The sequence below is a fragment of the Lontra canadensis genome, unplaced genomic scaffold (assembly GCF_010015895.1).
Source record: "Lontra canadensis isolate GAN:19392208 unplaced genomic scaffold, GSC_riverotter_1.0 scaffold2, whole genome shotgun sequence".
Taxonomy (NCBI): domain Eukaryota; kingdom Metazoa; phylum Chordata; class Mammalia; order Carnivora; family Mustelidae; genus Lontra; species Lontra canadensis.
In genome coordinates this window covers 66,566,075-66,589,020 of record NW_022630996.1, presented here as the reverse complement: position 1 = coordinate 66,589,020, position 22,946 = coordinate 66,566,075, and the positions used below count along the sequence as shown (strand labels likewise).

Sequence of the window (22,946 nt, the reverse complement as noted above, 5' to 3'; positions counted from 1 at the left end):
TAATCACCCCTGTCTGTGTTATTTGATCTGCTAGGAGGCAGTCCTGAAAACGGTGCACCTTCTGTTTCAGGGACCATAAGATCCTTTATCCTGTTGGGTTCATTTTAAGTGGGGGCATAGCACTGTCATAAGGATTTTAAAGATGCTGCTAGGGAAAGAATGCTTTCTTCCTCTCCCTTCACCTCCTTTCCTCCCTCGCTCCTTTCCTTCTAATCTTTCTTTTTTGGTATGCTTTAAACACAACTAGAACTTCACATCTGAACGTTTGTATTTACTGTCAGATTTACCACTATGAAAATGCTATATGTCATCTTCTGTTTACTGTGACTTCCTATTGCTGTGCAGGTAAACTATGCTTTGTAAGAAACTAGTTTGAAACAGTTTCCCTTAGTAGAAAATGTCATTAACAGGTAAGACCTAGGAAAAGAGACTGATAAAAGAGGTCCTTGTAGTTGGGGTAGCTTAGAGTCAGGCACTCGGTGATTCTCAAACTTCTCATTGGAGCTCTTCAGCTAGCTTGGCTGGGCCATGGGTAAGCCAGTTCCCTGTGCTTGTGGTTGGAATTAGAATTCCGTACTGATCAGAGGCAAACACAAAGAATAACTAGCTCTATTTGGAGACATAAGCTGAGTTAGATAGTAGCTGGTTGAAAAATGTTGCTTTTCTCTTTTTCACATTTCAAAACTCTAAACCTCCATTAAGCTAAATATTAGGATAAAACCGAACAGACCTATAAAAGTGAAAAAAGACCAGTGTGAGAGAAGTGATGCAATTAGCAAACCAAATAAGGCAATTTAGGATGAAAGAAATAAGTTGACGACATGTTTGGGAAACAAAAGGCTATATTACAATTTGTACTTTCTGAAGACTTTCTCAAAGAGTGTTTTCCTTGAGGAATTTATTTCAAAGATTTATAGCTTCTCATAGTCCTAGTACCATGATCATTTATTTTAATGAAAGACAGAATCACAATATAGCTGTAGTCTCTTCGACGTACACATAGGATGAAATCAGAAAATGCAGAACTGCTCTACTTTCTGGCTCTGTGATGGTCCAGGTCAGCATGGCACTAGTGCGTGGATCCCGGGTGTCTGGGCTGCTAGCTTAGTCTGGTCACAGCGGGGACAGCCCCTATTGAGGGGTGCCCACAGTGAGGAGGAGGGCTCAGCTCTCAGGAGGAAAGCCTTCACCTACTACATCATGCTTCTCAGGCAGGGACTGAGCATAAAGAATGCTTCCCTGAAGAGCACGAGACATCCAAGTTCATCACCTCTCCAACCTTTTCACATCAGGTCTAGCCCCTTTGCTGGGAAGATGGTAACCATATTCTATTCATAACCCTCATGAGAATCCACTTCCCATTGGCAATGAAGGTGAAGAGAGAAGACCTGGGATGGGGGCCCAGGCACAGCGACCATAGCACTGGTCTGCACGTGGATCATAAAAGAATATGGGACTTGAAGCTCACCTGTGTTTCTCATATCAAACCATGACCATTGTGCTGATCTTCCATTCCTTTGCTTGTGGCATAAGAATGCAGAAATAAATAGACTAACTAACTAACTTAGTCACAGGAGAGGGAACCCCAAGAAACAAACAAAAAACCCACCAGACAGCCAGGCAGTGGGAGACTAGTTCTCTTTCTAATTTGTGTGACTTGGCTATTTTTAAGTTTCCCTGGGCCCTAGTATCTTCATCTGTACAATGAGGGGGTTAATTTTTTAGATACATTTTAAAGATTGACTTTGTAACGTACATTGAGACAGTGGCAAATCACATGATAAATATTATTTGCCCCCCAGGATCCACCTTTGTTCCCCTTCCCTTATGAATCCCCAAAGGTAACCACTAAGCTGACTTCCAACATCATAAATTAGTTTTTGCTAGTTTTTGAACTTATATAAACAGCATCAAATGTTAGATACTTCTTTGGTTTGACTGCTTTTGTTCAACTGGAGGTCCATGAGATTCACTTATTTTCTTTATTCTAGCAGTTTGCTTGTTTTTACTCCTATGTTATATTCTACGGTATGAACATACTGCAATTTTTATTTATTCCACTGTTGGTGAACCCTTAGGTTGTTTCCTTTTGGGGACTATACTGAATAATTCTTCAGTAAACATCTTTGATTGTGTATTTTGGTGATATATATATACATGCCATGGAATTTTGCTAGTCATAGGTTATATGAACACTCAACTCTAGGAGATGTTACCAACAGTTTTCCAGAGTTGTTATATTAATTTAGCATATACTATGTTAAAGTTACACTTATTCCTTATCCTTGCCAATTCTTGGTATGGGGAGTGTCTTTAATTTTAGCCATTCAGGTGGACGTGTTCTAGTATCTCACTGAATCTTCAGTATACAACTCAAAACCTTTTTACACACACATTCACACACACATAATCACTTTCCAGATCAAGACAACATTGGCAAGGCTCTTTTGTATCCATTCTCAGTGAATACAGTCCATCCAAGAAACAACCACTATCTGATTTCCACAATAGACTATTTCTGCCAGTTCCTGAATTTTATGTAAATAGAATCATACAATTTCTAGTCATTTGTCTCTCAATTCATTTGCTCATTTTTTATGCTTGTAATACTAATTGGTATTCTTATTGAGAGCAATCACTTTTCCTTTATGTTGTAGTGTAGTACTCCTTTTAATGAATATGTTTCTTTTTTTTATCTGTTCTCTTGCTGATGAATATTTGCATTGTTCTATTTTTTTTTTTTTTTGGCTATTAGGAATAAAGCAGCTGTAAATATTCCCATATGTGTCTTCAGTGAATGTAAGTACTCATTTGTCTTTGATGATTACCTAGGAATAAGATTGCTGGGTCCCATAGAATAAGTTTAGCTTTAATAAATATTTCCAAATCGTTTCCCACATGGTTTTTTCCAATTTTATCTCCTACCAGTAATGTAAGAGAACTCCAGATCCTTGCCACCATTGTATGCTTTAGATTTGTTAAATTTTAGTCATTCTGGAGGGTTTATAGTGATATGTCATTGCTATTTTAATTTGAATTTCTCTGATGAGTAATTACATCGTGCATTTTTTTCTTATGTTTATTGTCTGTATCAATACCTTTCTTGGTGAAATGTCTCTGAAGTCCCTCTCTTTTTAATTCTTTATTATTGATTTATATGAGTTATTAATATATTGTAGATGGGAGTTCTTTATTGTATCTCTGTATTATCTATATCTTCTCCTTTTTGCCTTTCACTCATAATATGGTGCTTTTGTTGAAAATTCTCATAGTATAAAAAAAAATACATTCTCTTAGTTGCCAATATTTAAATACTAGGAGATTTTATATAAAAATAGGGATTCAGATTTCTTTTAAAATACTACAAGGATTAAGTGAGGGGGTAACTCAGAGGGGGAGAAGAACCATGAGAAACTGTGGACTGCAAGACACAAACTAAGGGTTTTAGATGGGAGAGGGGTACGGGGTTGGAGGAACCTGGGTGGTGGGTATTAAGGAGGGCATGTGCATGGAGCACTGGGTGTTATATGTAAACAATGAATCTTGGAACACTACATCAAAAACTAATATATTGTTTGGTGACTAACATAACACAATAAAAACAAACAAACAAACAAAAAAAAAACTACAATGATTCTACAGCATCCTGCTTCAGATTTCATATACCTAAGGCTCTGTAGGAGCTGCCTATATGAGATGCCCACCATGGTCCCTGTTGTTTTATTTTTCACCAACACAATTCACTATTTCACATTACCAGCCTGGTCCTATAGGCACCCAATATGGGATCATGCTCTAAGATATTCTTCATTTTCAAAGCCTGAGTTCTGCTAACTAGACCTCTTTTGGCTTGATAGACTTAATCAGTGTGAGGCATAACAAATGTCTTTTGAGGGTCCCATCCTTAAGAACGCCAAATCTCTGGCCACCAAATAATAAATACTTTAGTGCAATTAAGTCCATAGTTTCTATAATCATTAGCTTTTTTAGAATCAGAATACAATGCATGGAATTTGGGAGAAGCTCAGAGTCCAAATAGTATTTAATAATAGTGGCATTATTTTAGTTTAAGTAGAAGAATTAGTGGAATTTTACCAAATGTGTCTTAGACCTAAAAAAACCAAAAATACTGCAACCAAATTTCAGAATTTTCGTGTGTGTGTGTGTGTGTGTGTGTGTACACACACAATACACCATTATGGAAATACTGCGGTAAATAGTAGGTTAAAATAGAAAACACTTATTCATTTACTTCCCACATACCAGTTAAGAGCTTCTGTATTCTCAAGGCATTGCTTTAAGTGTTAGGACCACAGAGCAGACAAAATAGAGGAGTTCTCTGCTTTCATAGTTGTCATTCAAGAATGAGAAATAATCAATACCTAGATATACAATAAAGTATTAAAATATATAAAAGCTTAGCATGTTGAAAATAGGCTCTTACAGTAATCAAAACAGTGTGGTATTGGTGAAAGGGTAGACAAAAAGATCAGTGGAACATACTAGAAAACCCAGAAATAGACCCATGCAAAAACAGCCAACTCATCTTTGACAAAGGAGCAAAAATAATTCAGTTCTTTTCAATAACTGGTGCTGGAACAACTGGACCTTGACATCCAAAAAAGAGAAAAAATGAATCTAGACAAAGACCTTACTTCTTCCACAAAGATTCACTTAAGATGGACCATGGACCTAAATGTAAAGTCTAAAACTGTAACACTCCTGGAAGATAACATGGAGGAAAATCTAGGTGATTTCAGGTTTGGTGGTGACTTTTTAGGTACAACACTGGAAGCACAATCCATGAAAGAAAAAAAAATAATAAATTGGACAATATTAAAATTAAAAGCTTCTGCTCTGCCAAAGACACTGGTAAGAAATGACAAGAAATGCCACATATTGGGGGAAAACATTTGCAAATATATTATCTGATAACAGAGTGATACCCAAAATATACAAAGAGCTCTTAAAACTTAAGAAAAGGAAAACAAGTAACCCAGTTAAAAAATGAGCAAATGATGTGAATAGACACCTAACCAAAGAAGATACACAGATGGCAAAAAAGCATAATGAAAAGACCTTCAACATCATATGTCATCAGAGAATTGCAAATTAAAACAGCAGTGAGATACCACTATACACCTATTAGAGCGGCTAAAAATCCAAAACACTTGACCACACCAGATGTTGGTGATGACGCGGCGCACCAGAAACCATCACCCATTGTTGGCAGCAATGCCAGGGGGTACAGTTTGGCAGTTCCTTATAAAACTCAATATAAGATGGTTTGGAAGTTTCTTACAAAACTCAATATAAGATCCAGTGGTTGCATTCCTTGGCATTTACCCAAAGGAGTTGAAAACTTAGGTTCACACAAAAACCTGCTCATGAAGGTTTATGGCAGCTTTATTCATACTTGCCCAAACTTGGGAGCCATCATGATATCCTTCAACAGGTGAAGGGATAAACAAACTGAGGCACATCTCTACAATGCGTGTTAGTTTCCTAAAGCTGCTCGATCAGAGTACAACAGGTGGAGTTGCTTCAATAACATGGAGTGTCACACACTTCTGAAGCTAGAGGTTTGAAATCAAGATGCTAGCCGGATTGGTTTCTTCTGAGTGCCATGAGGGGGAATCTGTTTCATGTCACTCTCCTTGCTGGTGATCTTCATTTTTTGGCCTGTGGAAGGATAATTCCAGTCTTCACGTGGCCATCTCCCTGTGCCTCCATCTCTGTGTCCAAATTGTACCTTTAAAAAAAAAAATAAGAGCACAGTCTTATTGTAGTAGGGCCCACCCTAAGGATCTCATGTTAACTTGATCATCAGCGAAGACCCTTTTGCCACATAAGTTCATGTTCACAGGGCATCGGGACTTCAATATTTGGGGGGAGACGTACCAGTAAACTCAGAATATAATGGAATATTGTTCAAATATTCCATTAGTCCAGCAATACAAAGAAAGAAACTTAAAATGTGTATTTCTAAATGAAAGAGGCCAACCAGAAAAAGCTATACACCATATAATTCCAGCTCTATGACATTCTTGAAAAGGCAAAAACGGGGAGAGAGTAAAAAGATCAGTGGGTTGCCAGGGATTCAGGGGGATGGAGGGATGACTAAGTGGAGCACAGGTGGTTTTTAGAGCAGTGAAACTATTCTGAATGACACTTTAATGGCTGATACATCTCATTATACACATTTGTTAAAAGCCCATAGAATATAGAACCCAAAGAGTGACCCCTAATGTAAACTATGGACTTTTGTTAATAATATTGTATCAATATTGGCTTGTCGATTCTAACACATGTTCCACAACGAAAACAAGATGTTAATAATGGGAAAAACTATGTGTGCTGGGGGTGCTCAGAGATATATGGGAATTGTCTATACTTTTTGCTCAAGCTTTCTGTAAGCCTAAAACTTCTCTAAAAATTAAATTTTATTAATACTTAAAAAAAAGCCACACACACCATTTTCTGTGGTAGAGAAATCCAGATATCTCCATTAGCTTGGGTGGTCACAAAGGGTCTCTCTGAGCACCATGAGGAGCAGAGGGAGACAGGCACACAGTAGGAGAAAATGAGCAGGGACTGGAGTAAGAAGGGCTTTTTAAACAGAGCATCATTTGGACTTTATTCTGGGTATGATAAGGTTTAATAGGAAAGTATTAGGATATGATCCTGTGTTTCCAAAATATCATTCTGGGGGCGCCTGGGTGGCTCAGTTGCTTAAGTGCTGACTCTTGATTTCTGCTGAGGTCGTGATCTCGGGTCGTGAGATGGAGCTCTAAGCAGCTCCTTGCTGGGCATGGAGCCTGTTGAGATTCTCTCTCCTCCTCCTTCTCACTCTCTCTCTAAAAGTATATATATATACATATATATACACACACACACACACACACACACATTATGTGTAAAAATATAAAAGTATCACCCTGACTGTTGGGTGGAGAAAATATGTCACGTATGGAGGCAACTCTGGAAGCAGTGAGATGGGTTAGGAGGATACTGTAGTAGTCCAAGCAGGAGGTGATGATGGTTTGGACTAAGACTGGGCAGCAGATGTGAAAATAAGGGGATTGACCTAGGATGTGTTTGAGAAAGGTAATGGACGAGAGGATGTCTCACTCTGTCAATCATCTGTGACATAGCCATGAATCTGGAAATATGTGGAAATGTTAATTTTGTTATAGGCTGCAATCCATGCCCTTTGCCATACACATCTCCTTCCATGGAATGAAAACTCATCAGATCAAATATTACTTTAATATAAAAGGGCCTTGCAAAATTGCACATGATGTTTGCTTTTCATAATGTTTGTTGTAATAGAATTTGACCTGTAGCTAAGATTCATTTAATATAGGCTTAAAGTGTTTTGCTTTCCTTTCACTTTCTCTAAAAATTTTTAATTACTGAAGTTAGAAAGTGTCTTGTTTAGCAAAGAGAGAAGTTAATACAACTGAGCAACTTTGTCTCTATAGCAACTCTGCAAATAAAAACACTTAGGTTTCTGTTATTTAGGTTGGGTACACAACATCTGAAATATAGGCCAACAATGATGAGAAATTGTTGACTGTGATGAAATCACACTTGGCCAGGAGAAGAAAGGAATTGTTTCTGTTATTGTTGTGTATTTTAAAAACTATTCTTAAAATTGGCTGAGAGTACAAATGTGTCAGTTTTTGCCTTGATATTTTAAGACGGATGACAAAGAAAGCAAAGGACAACCATAACTGACTTAAAATATGGCAAGTTAACAGAAGAATTGGTATCGTTCATTTTAAAGAAGAAAGACCACAAAAATTAAATGATTTTAAAGAAATTTAGAAATACTACTACAGTCTTTGAAACATTACCATAAAAAGGGATTACTTTGTTTCCTGTGGGGAAACTCAAATGCACATAGGATAATAGTCAAATGAACAAGAATGTCATAGTTTGAATAAATGTAATACTTTGAATAAGAAAATAATACAATAGGATGGTATGTGTGAATTGTACACTTTTTGATTGTCAGTTCTTTCATTTTAGAAGAGTATACTTGATTCTTAATAATTAAACATTATTAGGAATTACATTTGCCTAATAAGGAAGGGATAGTGTCCTTGAGGCTGTTAGTCACAGTATGTGACATTATTGATTTTTCCAGTCCATCCGATGGTATTTACACTTAGGTCCTTGATGCTTACATTTATGAAGAGCGAAATAGTCTAGGCTGAGGTGCACTATCTCCTTTTAAAAATTCTACTTCATTTTTTTGACAAAGCTTTTTCCTGATTTTGAAATTTCACTGCTTGTAAATACCTTTTTTTTTTTAAGATCTTATTTATTTATTTGATAGACAGAGATCACAAGTAGGCAGAGCAGCAGGCAGAGAGAGGAGGAAGCAGGCTCCCTGCTGAGCAGAGAGCCTGACATGGGGTGTGGCTTGATCCCAGGACTCCACCCAGGCACCCCCCCCTTTTTTTTTTTTTTGGTATAGAATGTATCTAATGTCTATACATGGGTAATATTACTTACTCTCAGCTTTGGGAAATATTTCACAGTTCTAAGTTCAATAAACATAACATTGTTAACCACATCAGTCTTACTAGAAAGGAGAACGTGGATGTGTTGTATCTATTGTCACTGCTCTATAATTTTTTTATTGCAGAAGTTCTTAACCAACAAGATAATTACAAAATAAGCCATCCTACAAGATTCACATCCCCTGGGTGCCTGGGTGGCTCAGTGGGTTAAAGCCAGCCTCTGCCTTCAGCTCAGGGTCTTGGGATCAAGCCCCATGTCGGGCTCTCTGCTCAGCAGGGAGCCTGCTTCCTCCTCTCTCTCTGCCTGCCTCTCTGCCTACTTGTGATCTTTCTCTGTGTGTCAAATAAATAAATAAAATCTTAAAAAAAAAAAAATTTACATCCCCGCATGTCAGTTTCAGCAGTTTTCAATTCAAAGTTTTCAAGTAATTGGCATTTTGCCTTATATAAACACTCTAAAAAGACTATCTGAAATCTTTAAAGTGAGAACTACATCTATGTGTTTAATAAAATATTAAGGATATAAACTATTGTAGTCATGTAAATAAAAAGTCAGGTCTTTATTGGATAGTTTTAAAATTATGTTAATCGTGGGGCGCCTGGGTGGCTCAGTGGGTTAAGCCGCTGCCTTCGGCTCAGGTCATGATCCCAGGGTCCTGGAATCGAGCCCCGCATCAGGCTCTCTGCACAGCGGGGAGCCTGCTTCCCTTCCTCTCTCTGCCTGCCTCTCTGCCTACTTGTGATCTCTGCCTGTCAAATAAATAAATAAAATCTTAAAAAAAATTATGTTAATCGGATTTTTCTTTTAAGAGTTTTATGAGTTGCCTGAAGAGGAAAAACCAAATGACCTGTTTTCTTTGACCTGTTTCTATCATTTGTGAAAGGTCCTCAGGGTCAACCAGGATGCCATGGAGCATTGTGGGGGACAGAAGGGGAGAAAACTGGGGAGGGGACAGGGAGCACTAGCTTTAACCTGGCATTAAGTCCAGTGGTAAGGCAAGAGGGGAAGGAGGCCACCCTTCCTGTTCTCCTCAGCACAGACCTTGCCGGGTGGGACTAGAGGGGTCGCAGAACCCCGCCAGGTCAGCGCGGGGTGGAGAGCGCCCACTCGTCTCCGGACTCCAGAAAGCCTTCCTTCATTTTTCAGAACACATTGCTGCACAGGTCATTTATTCTTGGTGCTGCTCGCTCCCTGGTGTATTTATTTACGGTAAATGATCTAACGTCGGTCAAGAAGCACGGTTGAGGGATGATTGTTGAGGGTTGTGGAGACACAAACGTCCTCTACAAACCCCAAATACCTGCCTCTTTATAGGTACTTTAAGACTCGTAAGTGGCCGTTTCTAACTCTGGACACACACACACACACACACACACACACGTATGCATGTTTCGTTTCTATTCCTTATGCAAGTTTCCCATCTAAAACTTCTTTCCTCCTGCATCCATTACCTATCATAGCTCATCTAACCCGTCTGCCTTATTTGGGGCTGCACAGCTCGTCGGTCCAGCCGGCTGGGGAGCTGTTGCTTCTGCGAACGCCGCCGGCAGCCCGAGCGCTGAAACATGCTGAAGGCGAGCAGGCAGCGAAAGAGTGAAGAAAACGCTCTCCTCCCGCTCCGCTCCTCCACCGCCGCCCTCCCCAGTCGCCCCGGGCCCCCGCCCCCAAACCCGGCGCAAAGTTGGCTCGGAGACGGGGCAGAGGGACCAGGGGGCCCGGGCGGCGGAAGGCAGGATGCCGGCGCGGCGCGTCCCGCAGCCGCCAGAGCCTCCGGCCGCCGCCGCAGCTGTCACCTCCTCGCGCGGCCGCCCGGCGCGCCCCTCGCCTTCAGCCGACAGCTCGGAGCGGTGGGGCTAACCGCTCCCGCTCACAGGTCGCCGCGTCCCCAACTCCCGGTCCTCACCCCAGCCCACGCGCTGCCTCCTGCGCCCCCGCCCCCGCCACTGCAGCGGGGGCAGCGGAGTGGCGCTCCCCAGGACCGTCGGCCACTTTCCCGGGCACACCACCGCTGCTGCTGCGGCTGCCGCCCAGCGCCGCAGCCCGCAGCCCAGCCCGCGGACGCCCCCGGCCAGGTGACGGGGACCCGCGCCTGAGCATCCCGGGGCGTGCGCTGGGTGCGAAAGCGGGGGGCGGGAGGAAAGGGGGCGGAGGAGTTCCTGATTCCCCGGCGGACCCAGGAAGTTGTCCTTAAAAAAAAAAAAAAAAAAAAAATTATATCGCCGGCCCGCGGTTGAGCAGCCACCTCGTCAGAGCAGCATGTGGACTGGCTCGCCGGGTCCCCTAAGTGCTGTGTGGCTGCCGCTGCCGCTGGTGCCGGCAGCAGGAGCCCCGCGCGGGGCGAGGAGCGGGGACGCGCCGCCGCCGCGTCCCCTGCTTGCGGCTGGCCGCTTCTTCTCGGGAGGTGGCAGTCACTGTCGCTGCTGAGAACCCAGCCCGCTTTTCCGCGCCTGGTCGTCTGGTGAGGAGTTGAGACTCTGCGCCTCCTGCTTGGACCCACATGGCTTGCTACCTGGTCATCAGTTCGAGACATCTCAGCAATGGGCACTATCGGGGCATTAAAGGAGTCTTCAGAGGGCCCCTCTGCAAGAACGGATCTCCCTCTCCGGTAACCTGCGCGCACACACACACACGTTCAAAATCAAGATAAACAAAAAGAGATATTGTCCTGGTACAATGAGTGGGTGGTGGATATCCACCTTACCTATGAGTATATTGTGTCTGTTTTTACAATTTATTGACAGGCTGTTGTTACACAGCGAGGGGTGTGTGTTTACATGTGTATGTTCAACACAGTCATTAGTATCTGTAGTACCATGAATGCAAATATTTACCAAATGCAGTTAACTGCAGGGCTGTGAGGGTAGCTCCTGTGTGCTATGTCAAGTTATGAATCTACTGATTTGGGCAGTGTAGAAAGTTTGAGTGGCACTTTATAGCCATGCTTTGGGAAGTCATCAGTTGGGATTAGTTAAAAAATGCTGCCGTTACTTTATAAGAAAATAAACTTCTTCAAGATTTTGCATCAACGTACTGGCAGATGGAAAGGTGTTGGACGCCAACACTTGATTAAATCTAATGCTTAACTGTGCAGGTTCTTTAAAGAACATTAGAGTCTTTTATGGAAATATGAAGCGGATAGTTTGTGGTATTAGGTACAAATGTATTTACATACAATTGGAGTGATCACTCAACTTAGTGCACTATTCAATTTAGTTTACTATTTGATTTATTCAAGTATTTTTTTTGTAAAATAATTTTGACCACACTCTAGGACTTCAATATATTATTAATTTATTAGTTGGTTCATGCTATGGGCTAATGTACAGATTCAAATATATTTCAAAAAAATGTCATGATATGTTAGGGGGAAAGTTTTGGATTATTAATAAGTGACTAGGGACAAGTTTTCTAGTTTAATAGAAAAACCAGTATTTTAAGTCTGGATGATATAAAGAAGGAGAACTTAAGTTGCCTGATTTTTATTTATTTTTTGCACTTTTCATCATGTTTTAATGCTTCATTAGCATGAATTACTCAAAACTGCAATATATATTTAAAACTTTTTGATTAAGTGCTATATGTGATTTGCAAGAGAAATTTTAAATCATAAAGTCCAAGTATCCAGAGATACCACTAGGACTCCTAATTATGACAAGCTAGTGCCTCACATGTTTTTATGCTCTGTGAATGTGGGTCGCCGCGATCCCTCCTACCCCCTCAACTACATGGTACTGAAGCAGAAGTGTTAGACTGGAATATACTGTTTATATTGGCACTTACAATTAGACTCTGAGGGCTAGAGGGGTCTTGGAGAGTTTTAGTTGAAGAAAGCCCACATTCAATCCTTCTGAGCAGCTGGTCTGAATCCTTTCTATTTTTAAAGATTCTCAGGATTGGAGTTTCTGCAGTCTCAGCAAACCACCTCAATGTTTAAGAACCCACAGTGTCAGAATCTTCCTTCTAGCCAACTTAAATCTATCGAGTTTTTCCTTGAGCTCATTTCATCTTGAAAACCTAGAATATTCCTCCTTTCTCCAAGGTATTAATGTTCAACACTTTGATAATCTCTGTGGCTGTGTTCCGAAACCCTCTCTTTGGTTATAGAAATCTGAACTGGGCAAGGTGTTATAGTCTATATGCCTTAATCATTCACAGGATAAAGGAAGAATTACTTCATAGTTCCTATATTGTTCAGTTCTATTTAAGTTTGTTAGAATATGGAATTAATCTTCCGAAATCTAAAGGGCTTGTAGAGGCAATTTCTGTCACATGGTCAGAAGGGGTCCTTCCTTCTCCACTGTGGTCACTCATCTCCCAGAAGCCTGACAGATTCCCCAGGGACAGACACATGAACATGGTTATGACAAGACAGCCTGTAATCCACATGGCTCTGCGGGCTGAGCAGGTGCTCACACCCACAGGACACTATTCCCATTCACTGTTGGGCTCATTTTTATAAAATACTAATTCATTTACTTTTACCTAGTTGTTATACTTTGACTCATGGGATTATTCTCTCCAATATTTACACATTTGAGTGTATTTAAATTACACTGGCAGCATTCAAAAAATAGCCAAGTTCGTCTGTATATGGACTTCCTACACCTGATTTATTTTGTCTTCCTTTACATTTTACTATGAAATTTGAATGACTTTTTCAAGGTTTCAATAGTTTCTCACATGAGATAGGCAGTGTGTGAAAAATTGATGTTCATTCATTCTCTGTCACAGGTAGGTTTTTGAGACAAGTCATGGCCTTCACGTTACGTGACACTTAGTCTTTCTTCCTAAATTAGATTAGGTCTCTACCTTCTGGAGCCTAGACTCTTGAGCATTTAAATAATAGTTTCCTAGTTTTAAAATAATAGTTTCCTAAATAATAGTTTCCTAGATGACTGTATGTTTACCTTCTTTATTAATGGGTTGTAAAGCATGAAGCTAAAAACTGGGTGATGTATCATTTCTTTTTTATATTGAGCAATACACACCCCTCGTTACTTTCAGGTTGATAGACATTTATTGATTTTTTTCATCAACATGAATATTAAACTCACAGATCCGTAAGTTAGTCATTTATTTTTTTCTTAAAGCACATATCTACTCTGGCAATACCTTTTTATTATGTTTTCCCAAATTTTGTGCTCAGAGTGTCTCAAATCAACCTCTACATCATTGACTTGGATTATTTCCACTCACTGAGACTCAGTTTATCTGGAACTCTGAAGTGGGATACAATCATTAGTTGATTTAACTTAGTCTTATTAAGGTCTGCAATACTTCAGCTTTGATTCTTACTCTTTTAATCCAAATGTTCTTCTATTTTAACTCATACTTTCCTGTTTTAATAGAGCTGTATAAAGGTAGCACTTAACACAATTATCGAATGAGACTATTTTGTAACTTCATTATAGAAAGGAGACAAGCTACAATTCCATTTTGATGTAAGGAGAATTTCTTTATATATATATATATATATATATATACACACACACATACACACATAATGTATATGTATACATACATATATATACATATATATGTATATGTATATATATATATGTCCTGTTCCATTATATATATATATATGTGTGTGTGTATATATATATATACATACACACACACACACACACACACATATCCTTACAAGAAATATATATCTTCTGATATCTATCTGGGTAATATGAATTTAGTATTTCAGTATCTCCTGGATATAATTCTTCACTTATATATTGAAAGTAGTTATATATATTTGCCATGTTCAAATCACATGCCTGTAGTCTCTAGAGTCTGGACACATGGTATTAAACTGACAGCACAAAGGAAATGATTATATTTATATACATTTTTATTTCAAAGGATTTCGTTTAGAAAACATTGAATCATTGCATGGAGTTCTTCTAATAGAAACTTAGTGGGATACTTGAGAAATAAATAGAGCATTTTACCCCCAAACAATTTTCACAGATCAGCAAACTGGAAATCCTGGAGTCAAATTCAGCTCCTGTCTTCAAAGTGAACATGTGCAAGTGTCTAGTTTGTGGGATCTCTTTTCTTTTGGGGACTTGATATGAACAAAATAACATACTGCTTTTCATCCTAATTAGAATATGAATAATTGATGAGATAGTTTATGTTACTTTAAATCTGGGGATAGATTAAAGAAAAAAAAAGGAGAATGACAGAGTAAATTACATTGTACTTTGTACACCATTGAGTACTACATAGTACTTAATGGTAAAAGTGTCTAATTTTAGAAAGAAAATTTGCACCCTCTCACATGTTAGGATATTTATCTCCCACCCTATCACAACTCTGAAATAAAATGACTGAGTGATGACTTTAGAAATCCGTATCATGTACACAAACACATGTACCCATTTTCAGTACCTACACATACACATACAGATACAAAGTTATCAGTGCTCACACCTGAGAAGTTACCTATGTATCACATTCAGTTTTTACCATCAAATATGTTAACCATGAAACTTTGTTACCATAATTGAAGTATTCATTAAGAGTATAGTCTATAGGTACATTCATTTGTATGTGTGTGGACTTCTAAGTTCTTCTATCACCATGTTTGACTTCAGTAAAACAAATAATGTCCTCTACATAGTGCCAAAAATATGTTTGAATTTATTCTTAGTTATTTTTTGTAATGACAAATACTGTTTCAAATTTGGATTCATGTATGGTTTATTACTTAATTTGTATGTGGTTAATAATATGACTATCATTCAGGTTACCAATTGATGAAATATTAATAATAATCATAGTTGTATATTTTATCTGTGGTGCACGTTTAGCTTATTACCAGTCTTTTGAAGCTTATGTGGGGCGGTACAGCTTAAGAAGTGCTTATTCCTGAGAGTGTCATAGTTAGACATTTAGAACTATCTGTTTCTGGATTTGCCTCTTACCACCCCCCAAAACATTGGATATGAAGAAATTTGGGGGTTTTTCACCTGAGCAACAGATCAGGATTCTTGGATTTTGTTGTTGTTTTTATTTTGTTCTGTTCAGTGATCTTATTCTAAATTATGTATCTGACTAAACTGCCTAGTGGAAGGAGGTGGCATACAATGAAACCAGCATTTTAAATGGATTAAAAAAATCATAGAAAGTTCCCTTTTAAAAATTAAAAATGCATTTCATTTAAGCAGTCTAGAAACAAATTGCCTTGAGGTACATCTCTTCAGAGAACTCCTTATGAAGCAATGAGTGCAGACCCAACCTTGTTGTTTCTTATGCCTGTACTCTTCTATGTGTGTTTTCATTATGTTCACTAAGTACATGTTAAACACATCTAAAAATGATCTCAAACTGATATGCTTTTCATGTGCCAAATATAATTATGAAGATGTAGTCTCCCATAGAGCAGTCACCTGTGTCCTCTTTTGGAATTCATGAATAGGCTAATACTGCCTTTTATGCTGAAACTTGTAGATATTTCCAATAAAGAAGACTGAGGTATGACTCTTATAATACATGTTTTCTTTGTTATGACAAATATTGAATTAAGCAAACCCCTTTCTTCTCACTGTCTTTTCAAACCCTTTCTTCTTTTCCCCAACTATCTGATTTCAGAAACTTATAGTTGGCATTTATGCTTTCAAAAAGAATTGTCAAGTTTTTAGGTCTTAAATTTGTGTTTCTGTGCCTTTGGAAGGTTCCTGTGGTTAGAGGAATCAAATAAGTATTTGAGTGGTATAGTTTCTGACTTTTGTTAGGTTGTCCTACAATTATTTCATGATTAAAATTTGATAGATAAAATCCTTTGATTTGTTTCTTTTAGACAAACAGTAAAGATAACCTCTATTTTAAATTTCCGCTCCATAATTTGGAAACAAACTAAAAATAAAACATATTGGCATCATGGAGATTAAATGAGGATGGCATTTGACATATAACTTGATCATTTGTAGTTGAACGAGGAGCTATGGTATCTTTGTTGTCTAATGCGTATGCACTGTGATACATACTTTTCATGCGGTATTGACAGAGCTTGAAGTATGAGTAGGTTTTAGGCTATGTAGGGAGCAAGAAGCAGGAAGAGTAATACATATTTCAAATAACTCTAGGAAGTGTCTTTCAGTGTGAATTTGGTTTGCTCAAAATACACATTTGTCAGAATAATTCTTTAATACACACATATTCTGTAGAAAGTAATTCGAATCAAAATTGAAGTAAAAATGCTACTTTGCTTGAAAATATCTTGGTTTTAAAAAGTACAGTTTTTCAGGTAATCCTTATAAACTGACAGGTGACAGCCTTTGGTAGACAGATTTTGTGAGTCAGATTTACTTAGTGGATAAGGTGTGGAGTGAGAAATTAAATATTTGATATGTTTTCATGACAAAGTGTAGTTATGGTGATGGTAGGAATAGACCAGTTACCAAGTTCCACAGTCTTTCTTACTTTGGAAGTATTTACCGAACCTCAGAAGAAAGTCTGGAAAGATGAATCACATTATATCTTAGACAATGTTCTCACTTGTTACTAAGACCTTGTTGGGTTACTGAAGACAAAAAAATGCAAAAGAATATTATATAGCGTACAAAATGAAAAAGGGCTTTTAGAAATATTTACCCATGTATGATGTTTCGTTCCCCTGATAACATGTATTGAACTAATACCTTCTTTCATTCAAATTTGATACCTAAAATCTAAACATATACTCTGAAAAACTGTTAAAAGACTTTCCTCACAGATAAAGAGAGCTATTGGAATTAGCTACTTTTTTTTTCTTTCCTTCCTTGGCTGGTAGGAAACTCAGAGACAAATGTGTGGCTTAACAAAGCCATGGGGATCGATGTTGGCCTCCCAAACAACACGATGTCCCCACCCCTGCTCATCTCCTATTCCCAGTTCAGCTTTTATTTTAATTTTATTTTCCACTGCTCTCATTCTCTTAAATGTATGTTTTATTGCTTCAATGTATAATATTTCTTTCAGATGACTTAGTTCTGTTGTGAACTTGTAAGTCAGGCTATAAATAAATAATGAAATATGGACTATCTAAATATAAGGATGCCGCTCAGGATTGTACTGGACAGCTTTGACAATGATTCATGGAATCGGGAGTATTCATTTTGTTCATTTGTCTCAAGTATAATTAGGGCTGCCAATTTTTTGCTTTGACAATTGGCAAATTTCTTTTGGCAAATTTTACTTCACTTCAGTGTGGGTGTGGTGGCAGGATATAGTTTATTTTGAAACAGATACTGTCAGTTTGTTTTTTTCTAAACAATACTTTCCCTCCCTGTTATTCCTCTTGCCATTGATCCTTTCGTTAGAATGATCATCAGGGTTTATTTTTTTTTCCATATCTTTTTTTGCCTTATGTGTAAAGGTTGGCATGTATGTCTAACTCTAGAGGTACAGACCCCCGCAAATGGTGAGAACCACCCTGTTCTGTCTGCTTCCCAACCGAAGTGTACAAGTTTCTTCTCTGTTCACCATCCACATTTAACGTTCATCTCCAGCTCACAATTTAGAGCTTCCCCCATATCTCCATTCAGAACCTACCTACCAGTGTTCTTCCCCTGCCCACCTTCCCACAGCTATGACTCAGCACTTCACTTGTCCCATCTACCTCCTGAGCAACAGATCCAGTCAGTACCTCCCCACACACACAGATGTCCTTTCCAGAACTCCATTTTGCAATGAATAATTATATTCCCTAACATTTTCCTTGGCAAGCAAAGGCTAGATGCGTTTCCTCTTTGTGAATGAAATAAATATCATATTCTAAACAGAAAATAACCCCTGGGCCCCTTTTTTTGGAATGTGGATGGAAGGGATGGAAGCTCCACTGAGGTCTGTCCCTTCCTATTAATGGGCTTCATCTAAACGTGAAGTCAAGAGATACCCTGATGGCCATATGAATTCCATTCACATTATCTTTAAAATGATCAGAGTCCCTGGATGGTATCTAAGAGTTTTGATGGTCCAGCTCCTATCAGTGCCTTTAACTCTGTTTTTCCACTTGATCCTATGTTGTAGCCAGTCCAAACTACTGAGAGTTCTTGACTATGATGGGTATTTCTAGACATTTATTCCATTGCACATGCTGTTCCTCTGGCACAAATCCTCTCACTGTCTTCATTGCTTGCATCGTGTTTTATATATTCTTTCTGACCTCACTGAAGAGTTGAGTCCTCGTGTGATTTGACCCTGAGTTCCCTATCGTGAGTCAGGCACTTTTCTTGTAGGCTGCCACCACACCCATTGCTTACCTTGATTATTGCTGAAATGGAGTTGTTTCTTGGTCTCCATTTCAGCATAGGATGTGAGATCCTTGAGGTCATGTCTGCTCTTACCCTTATGTCACCAGAGCTGAGCACAGCTTGTGGTTCATTATTGATTTCAACAGGGAGGGGGAAAAAAGGGCTTTGATGGAATTTAACTGGTATAAATGTGTTCCCTTTGGTCCCTACAGTATCTCCATGAAGACATCTTTTCCTTAAAGACTGTTTTCCCAATTTAGTTCACCAGAATCTTTGAGAAAGTATACTGTTCTACTGATGGATTAAGTGGTCACTGTTTTCATAGTAAGGCTTCTTGCTTTAATATCTACCAAGATCATCTGGTCAATTGCTTCAAGTATAATTTAATACTTCCTATTAACCCAAATTGCAGAGTACTTTATTCCATGTAACCATTTCAGAATATTTTTGTTAAAGGCCACAAGAGACTGAAGATTGGCTATGTATGAACAGATGAAATTTGTACGAAGTTGATTAAGCCATACTTTTCATTGGCATATATTTAATAGCTTCTGAGAAATGAATTATAAGTTAGGAATTTGATTATTCCCTTCCTATTTATGAGTGTATAATAATAAGAAAAAACAGTGGTTCTTCTACCTTTTCTTTATTTCTCTGTCTCTCACTCTTCCTCTCTCCTTCCTTCCTTCCTTCTTGTCTACCTCCTCCATTTTTCCCTCCTCCTCATGCTCTCTGTCATTTTTTTTTTCTTTCCTTTGAAAGAGACAGTAATTCCCTGATCAGTGGTCACTATAGTCCTTGAGAAAACACCATCCTAGAGCAGCCATGGGTGGTTTTTGCATAATTGCTAATACTTCCCTATTGCTTAAACTTTTTAGTTACATACATTCCCACAACATTTTGTTAGCACTTGTTCTTTCTTGGATCAGTCGAGATGTGGCCACTGTAGATAAAAGCAGCTTGGGCTCCTTCTAAAAAACGATTTTTTTTTTCATCAGCACATCAAGCCACTTTTATTTTAAGAGTGCAAGAGTAGTAAAAATTTGGGAAATTTGGTCATGTAATTTATTACATTAATAGGATAAAAGTAGGGACACCTGGGTGGCTCAGTGAGTTAAGCCTCTGCCTTCTGCTCAGGTCATGATCTCAGGGTCCTGGGATGGAGCCCTGCATCAGGATCTCTGCTCAGCGGGGAACCTACTTCCCCCTCCCCTCTGCCTGCCTCTCTGCCTACTTGTGATCTCTCTGTCAAATAAATAAATACAATTTTTAAAAAAGATAAAAGTAAAAAAAAACAAAAACCTTATACATACTTATCTTCAGTGCCTCTCGAACTTTTTTTCAGACTTTTTAATGCATGTAAGAATTACCTGGGGCTCCTGTAAACTTGCAGATTCTGAATCAGTATAAACAATGAATTTTTAGCTAAAATAGCCAGCCCTCAAAGGTAGAGATAAAGAGAGATAGTAATACTATCTGGGATGGAGAAATCAGGTATATTGTATGGTCAGTTTCTTAATACAAATAAACTTTTCTTTGTTTTTAGGATTTTATTTATTTATTTGACAGACAGGGATCACAAGTAGGCAGAGAGGCAGGCTGGGGGTGGGGTGCGGTAAGCAGGCTCCCTGCTAAGCAGAGAGCCCAATGCGGGGCTCGATCCCAGGACCCTGGAATCATGACCTGAGCTGAAGGCAGAGGCCTTAACCCACTGAGCCACCCAGGCGTCCCCAAATAAACTTTTTTTAACAATTGCTAACAGATATTTGATTACTTTGCCTTATTCATAGGATATAAATATTGAAAGGGTGCTTAGCAATCTAGTTCAGGCTCCCACTATCTATTTTTAATATATATCACTATGATAGACAATAACAACTCCTCAAAGATGTTCATGTTATAATCCTCAAAACCTTCTAATCTTTACACACATGGTAAAGCGGCTTTGCAGATGTGACTAAATTAAGAATGTTGAGAAGATTGTCCTGGATTATGCAGGTGGGTCAAGTATAATCACAAGGGCCCTGTAAGAGGCAGACAGAAGTGTCAGGGTCAGAGAGAGAGCTTTGAAAACGCTATGCTGCCGGTGTCAAAGACAGAGGAAGTGGCCACAAGTCAAGGAATGCTGGCAACCTCTTGAAGTTCAATAAGGCAAGTAAATGGATTCTCCCATGAAGCATCCCAAAAGATCATAGACCTGTTAGTACCTTGATTTGACTTAATGGATTGAAAGATGATACATTTGTGTCCCTGGAAGCCAGTATATTTGTGTTAATTTGTTAGAGCAGTCAGAGGAAATGAATACAACCACTCTTAACTTGTGTGAACATTCCCAGGGGTGGGAATCCTCTGTTCCCCAAAGTGACTGATCCTCTTGAGAAAATAATGTAATTAAGGCTGAGTCTCCTGCCCCTGCCCAGATGTCTCTGCCTCCCTCTTGCTTCTACTCACTGTTCCTCATTCTGCCCTTTGGAAAAAGAGGATAGATTATCCTCAGGACATGACATCCCTTCAACTATTCAGAGACAGCTGGTGGATGGGTTTTCATTGTTAAATCATGTGAAGAACTGAAAAATTTGTGAGAACTCCTCTTCTCTGTACAACACTTGCATTGTTTTCTTATACATTAATTGAATTTTCTGCAGCTCAAAGTGGCTTATTTATTACACTTTTTATGTAAATCAAGTTTTGAAAGATACTTGTAGTTTTTATATTCTTGAAAGATGGTAAACTCAGTAAAACATTATCATACATTTAGAAAAATACTGTCCACACTTTCAACTACTTCCCCTAGATAGTTCCCTTTTATACTATATCCATCATCTTTATGAAAGATAAATTTAAGAACACAAAAATCATATAATTTCAAAGGCACCTCTTAAGGCTCTCTTTCTTAATTTTTTTAGTCTTTGATTGAGACATTTGCAAATTCCTGGGGGAGGGGAAGCATTACTTTTAAATAAAAAGTGATGGGACCAATTGAAGTAATGATTATAATTTCATGAAGTCACCAACATTTTCTATGCTAGAAGTAGTGGTAGCTAAATGGAAAGCTTTTTTTTAACTTTAGTGTTGACAAGTAACATAGATTGTAAATTGTCACAAATTATAAGCATACAGATTTTTAATGCCTCAGATGTGGGTAGAGAACACTGCAGTTCCCTGGGAGCCCCAGATATGCCCCTTACCAAATATCACCTACCTCAAAGGCAGCGAAATGTCCTTATACCAGATTATAAAATGCCTTATTTTTTGAAATGATGGCAAAGTGAGCTTTAGTAAAGAATGCATATGTTTGCAGCTCAGCTGCCAGCAAAGTGTTGAATGAAGGCCCACTTTTTGGGTCGGGGTAGGTAACGACAGAGTATTTCAGCTTCTTCATTTGTCTAGTACAAGTGATGGAAGCAAACTTGTTAACTACTTGAAACAAGTGAACAAAAGAATCCTGATTAGGTAAGAATGAATGGATTTATGCTAATAAAACACATGCATTATATCCAGGTTGACATCTATGAAGCATTTTATTATCTTTTCCTTAATATTACATGTTGGAATTCAAAGATCTGACCATCATATAGATTTAGTAATCTCTTGCAAATGGTTAGGCATGGCTCTGTTGAGTTTTCATTATTTGAGAGGAGACGTGAATTATGTATTTAGTGGCAAGATAATAATAAATGATTCAAGGAAAGAAACCTCTAGCTTGGACTTCTCATAAAAAATGAAATTTATGTGCAAATGATGTGTAAACTTTATTACAAAAGTTGTTATAATTTCACACGCATGCATGAGGATAAAATATGTTTGTGTTACCATGGAAACAGGATTATTGCCAAGAGGATTATAGATAATACCCAAACAATGCTTATTTATATTAATCAATCCTAATTTAAGTGGATTTAAATATATTTAAAGAACTGACCATATATTTTCAATAAAATTTATACTCCTCCTCCAATATCCCTATGCTGTATGGTATGAGATCAAGAGTTCTGTCTGATGTTGCTTGAAAAATCTTTGGTGATAGCCACTGATGATTTGTTTATCATCAAAGAAGGGAGATCTGTGGACTGTGTTATAAAGGAAAAGTTGTAAAGAGTGATAAGCCTTCCTTATGTGTTCCTTCCAATAGTAGATCACTTTGCTGTGATTTTTTGTTTGTTTGTTTTTTAAAGTCATACT

General features: G+C 38.4%; 1 protein-coding gene across 1 annotated transcript in view; it reads left to right on the top strand.

Moving 5' to 3' along the window:
• The first annotated feature begins 10,873 nt into the window (after nt 1-10,873).
• ZNF804B (zinc finger protein 804B) overlaps nt 10,874-22,946 on the top strand; it is a 503,497-nt gene continuing 491,424 nt past the window's right edge. The window contains exon 1 of the mRNA XM_032875699.1: nt 10,874-11,137. Coding sequence (XP_032731590.1) covers nt 11,030-11,137 — 108 coding nt within the window. The 5' untranslated portion in view covers nt 10,874-11,029. The remainder of the gene's footprint in view (nt 11,138-22,946) is intronic.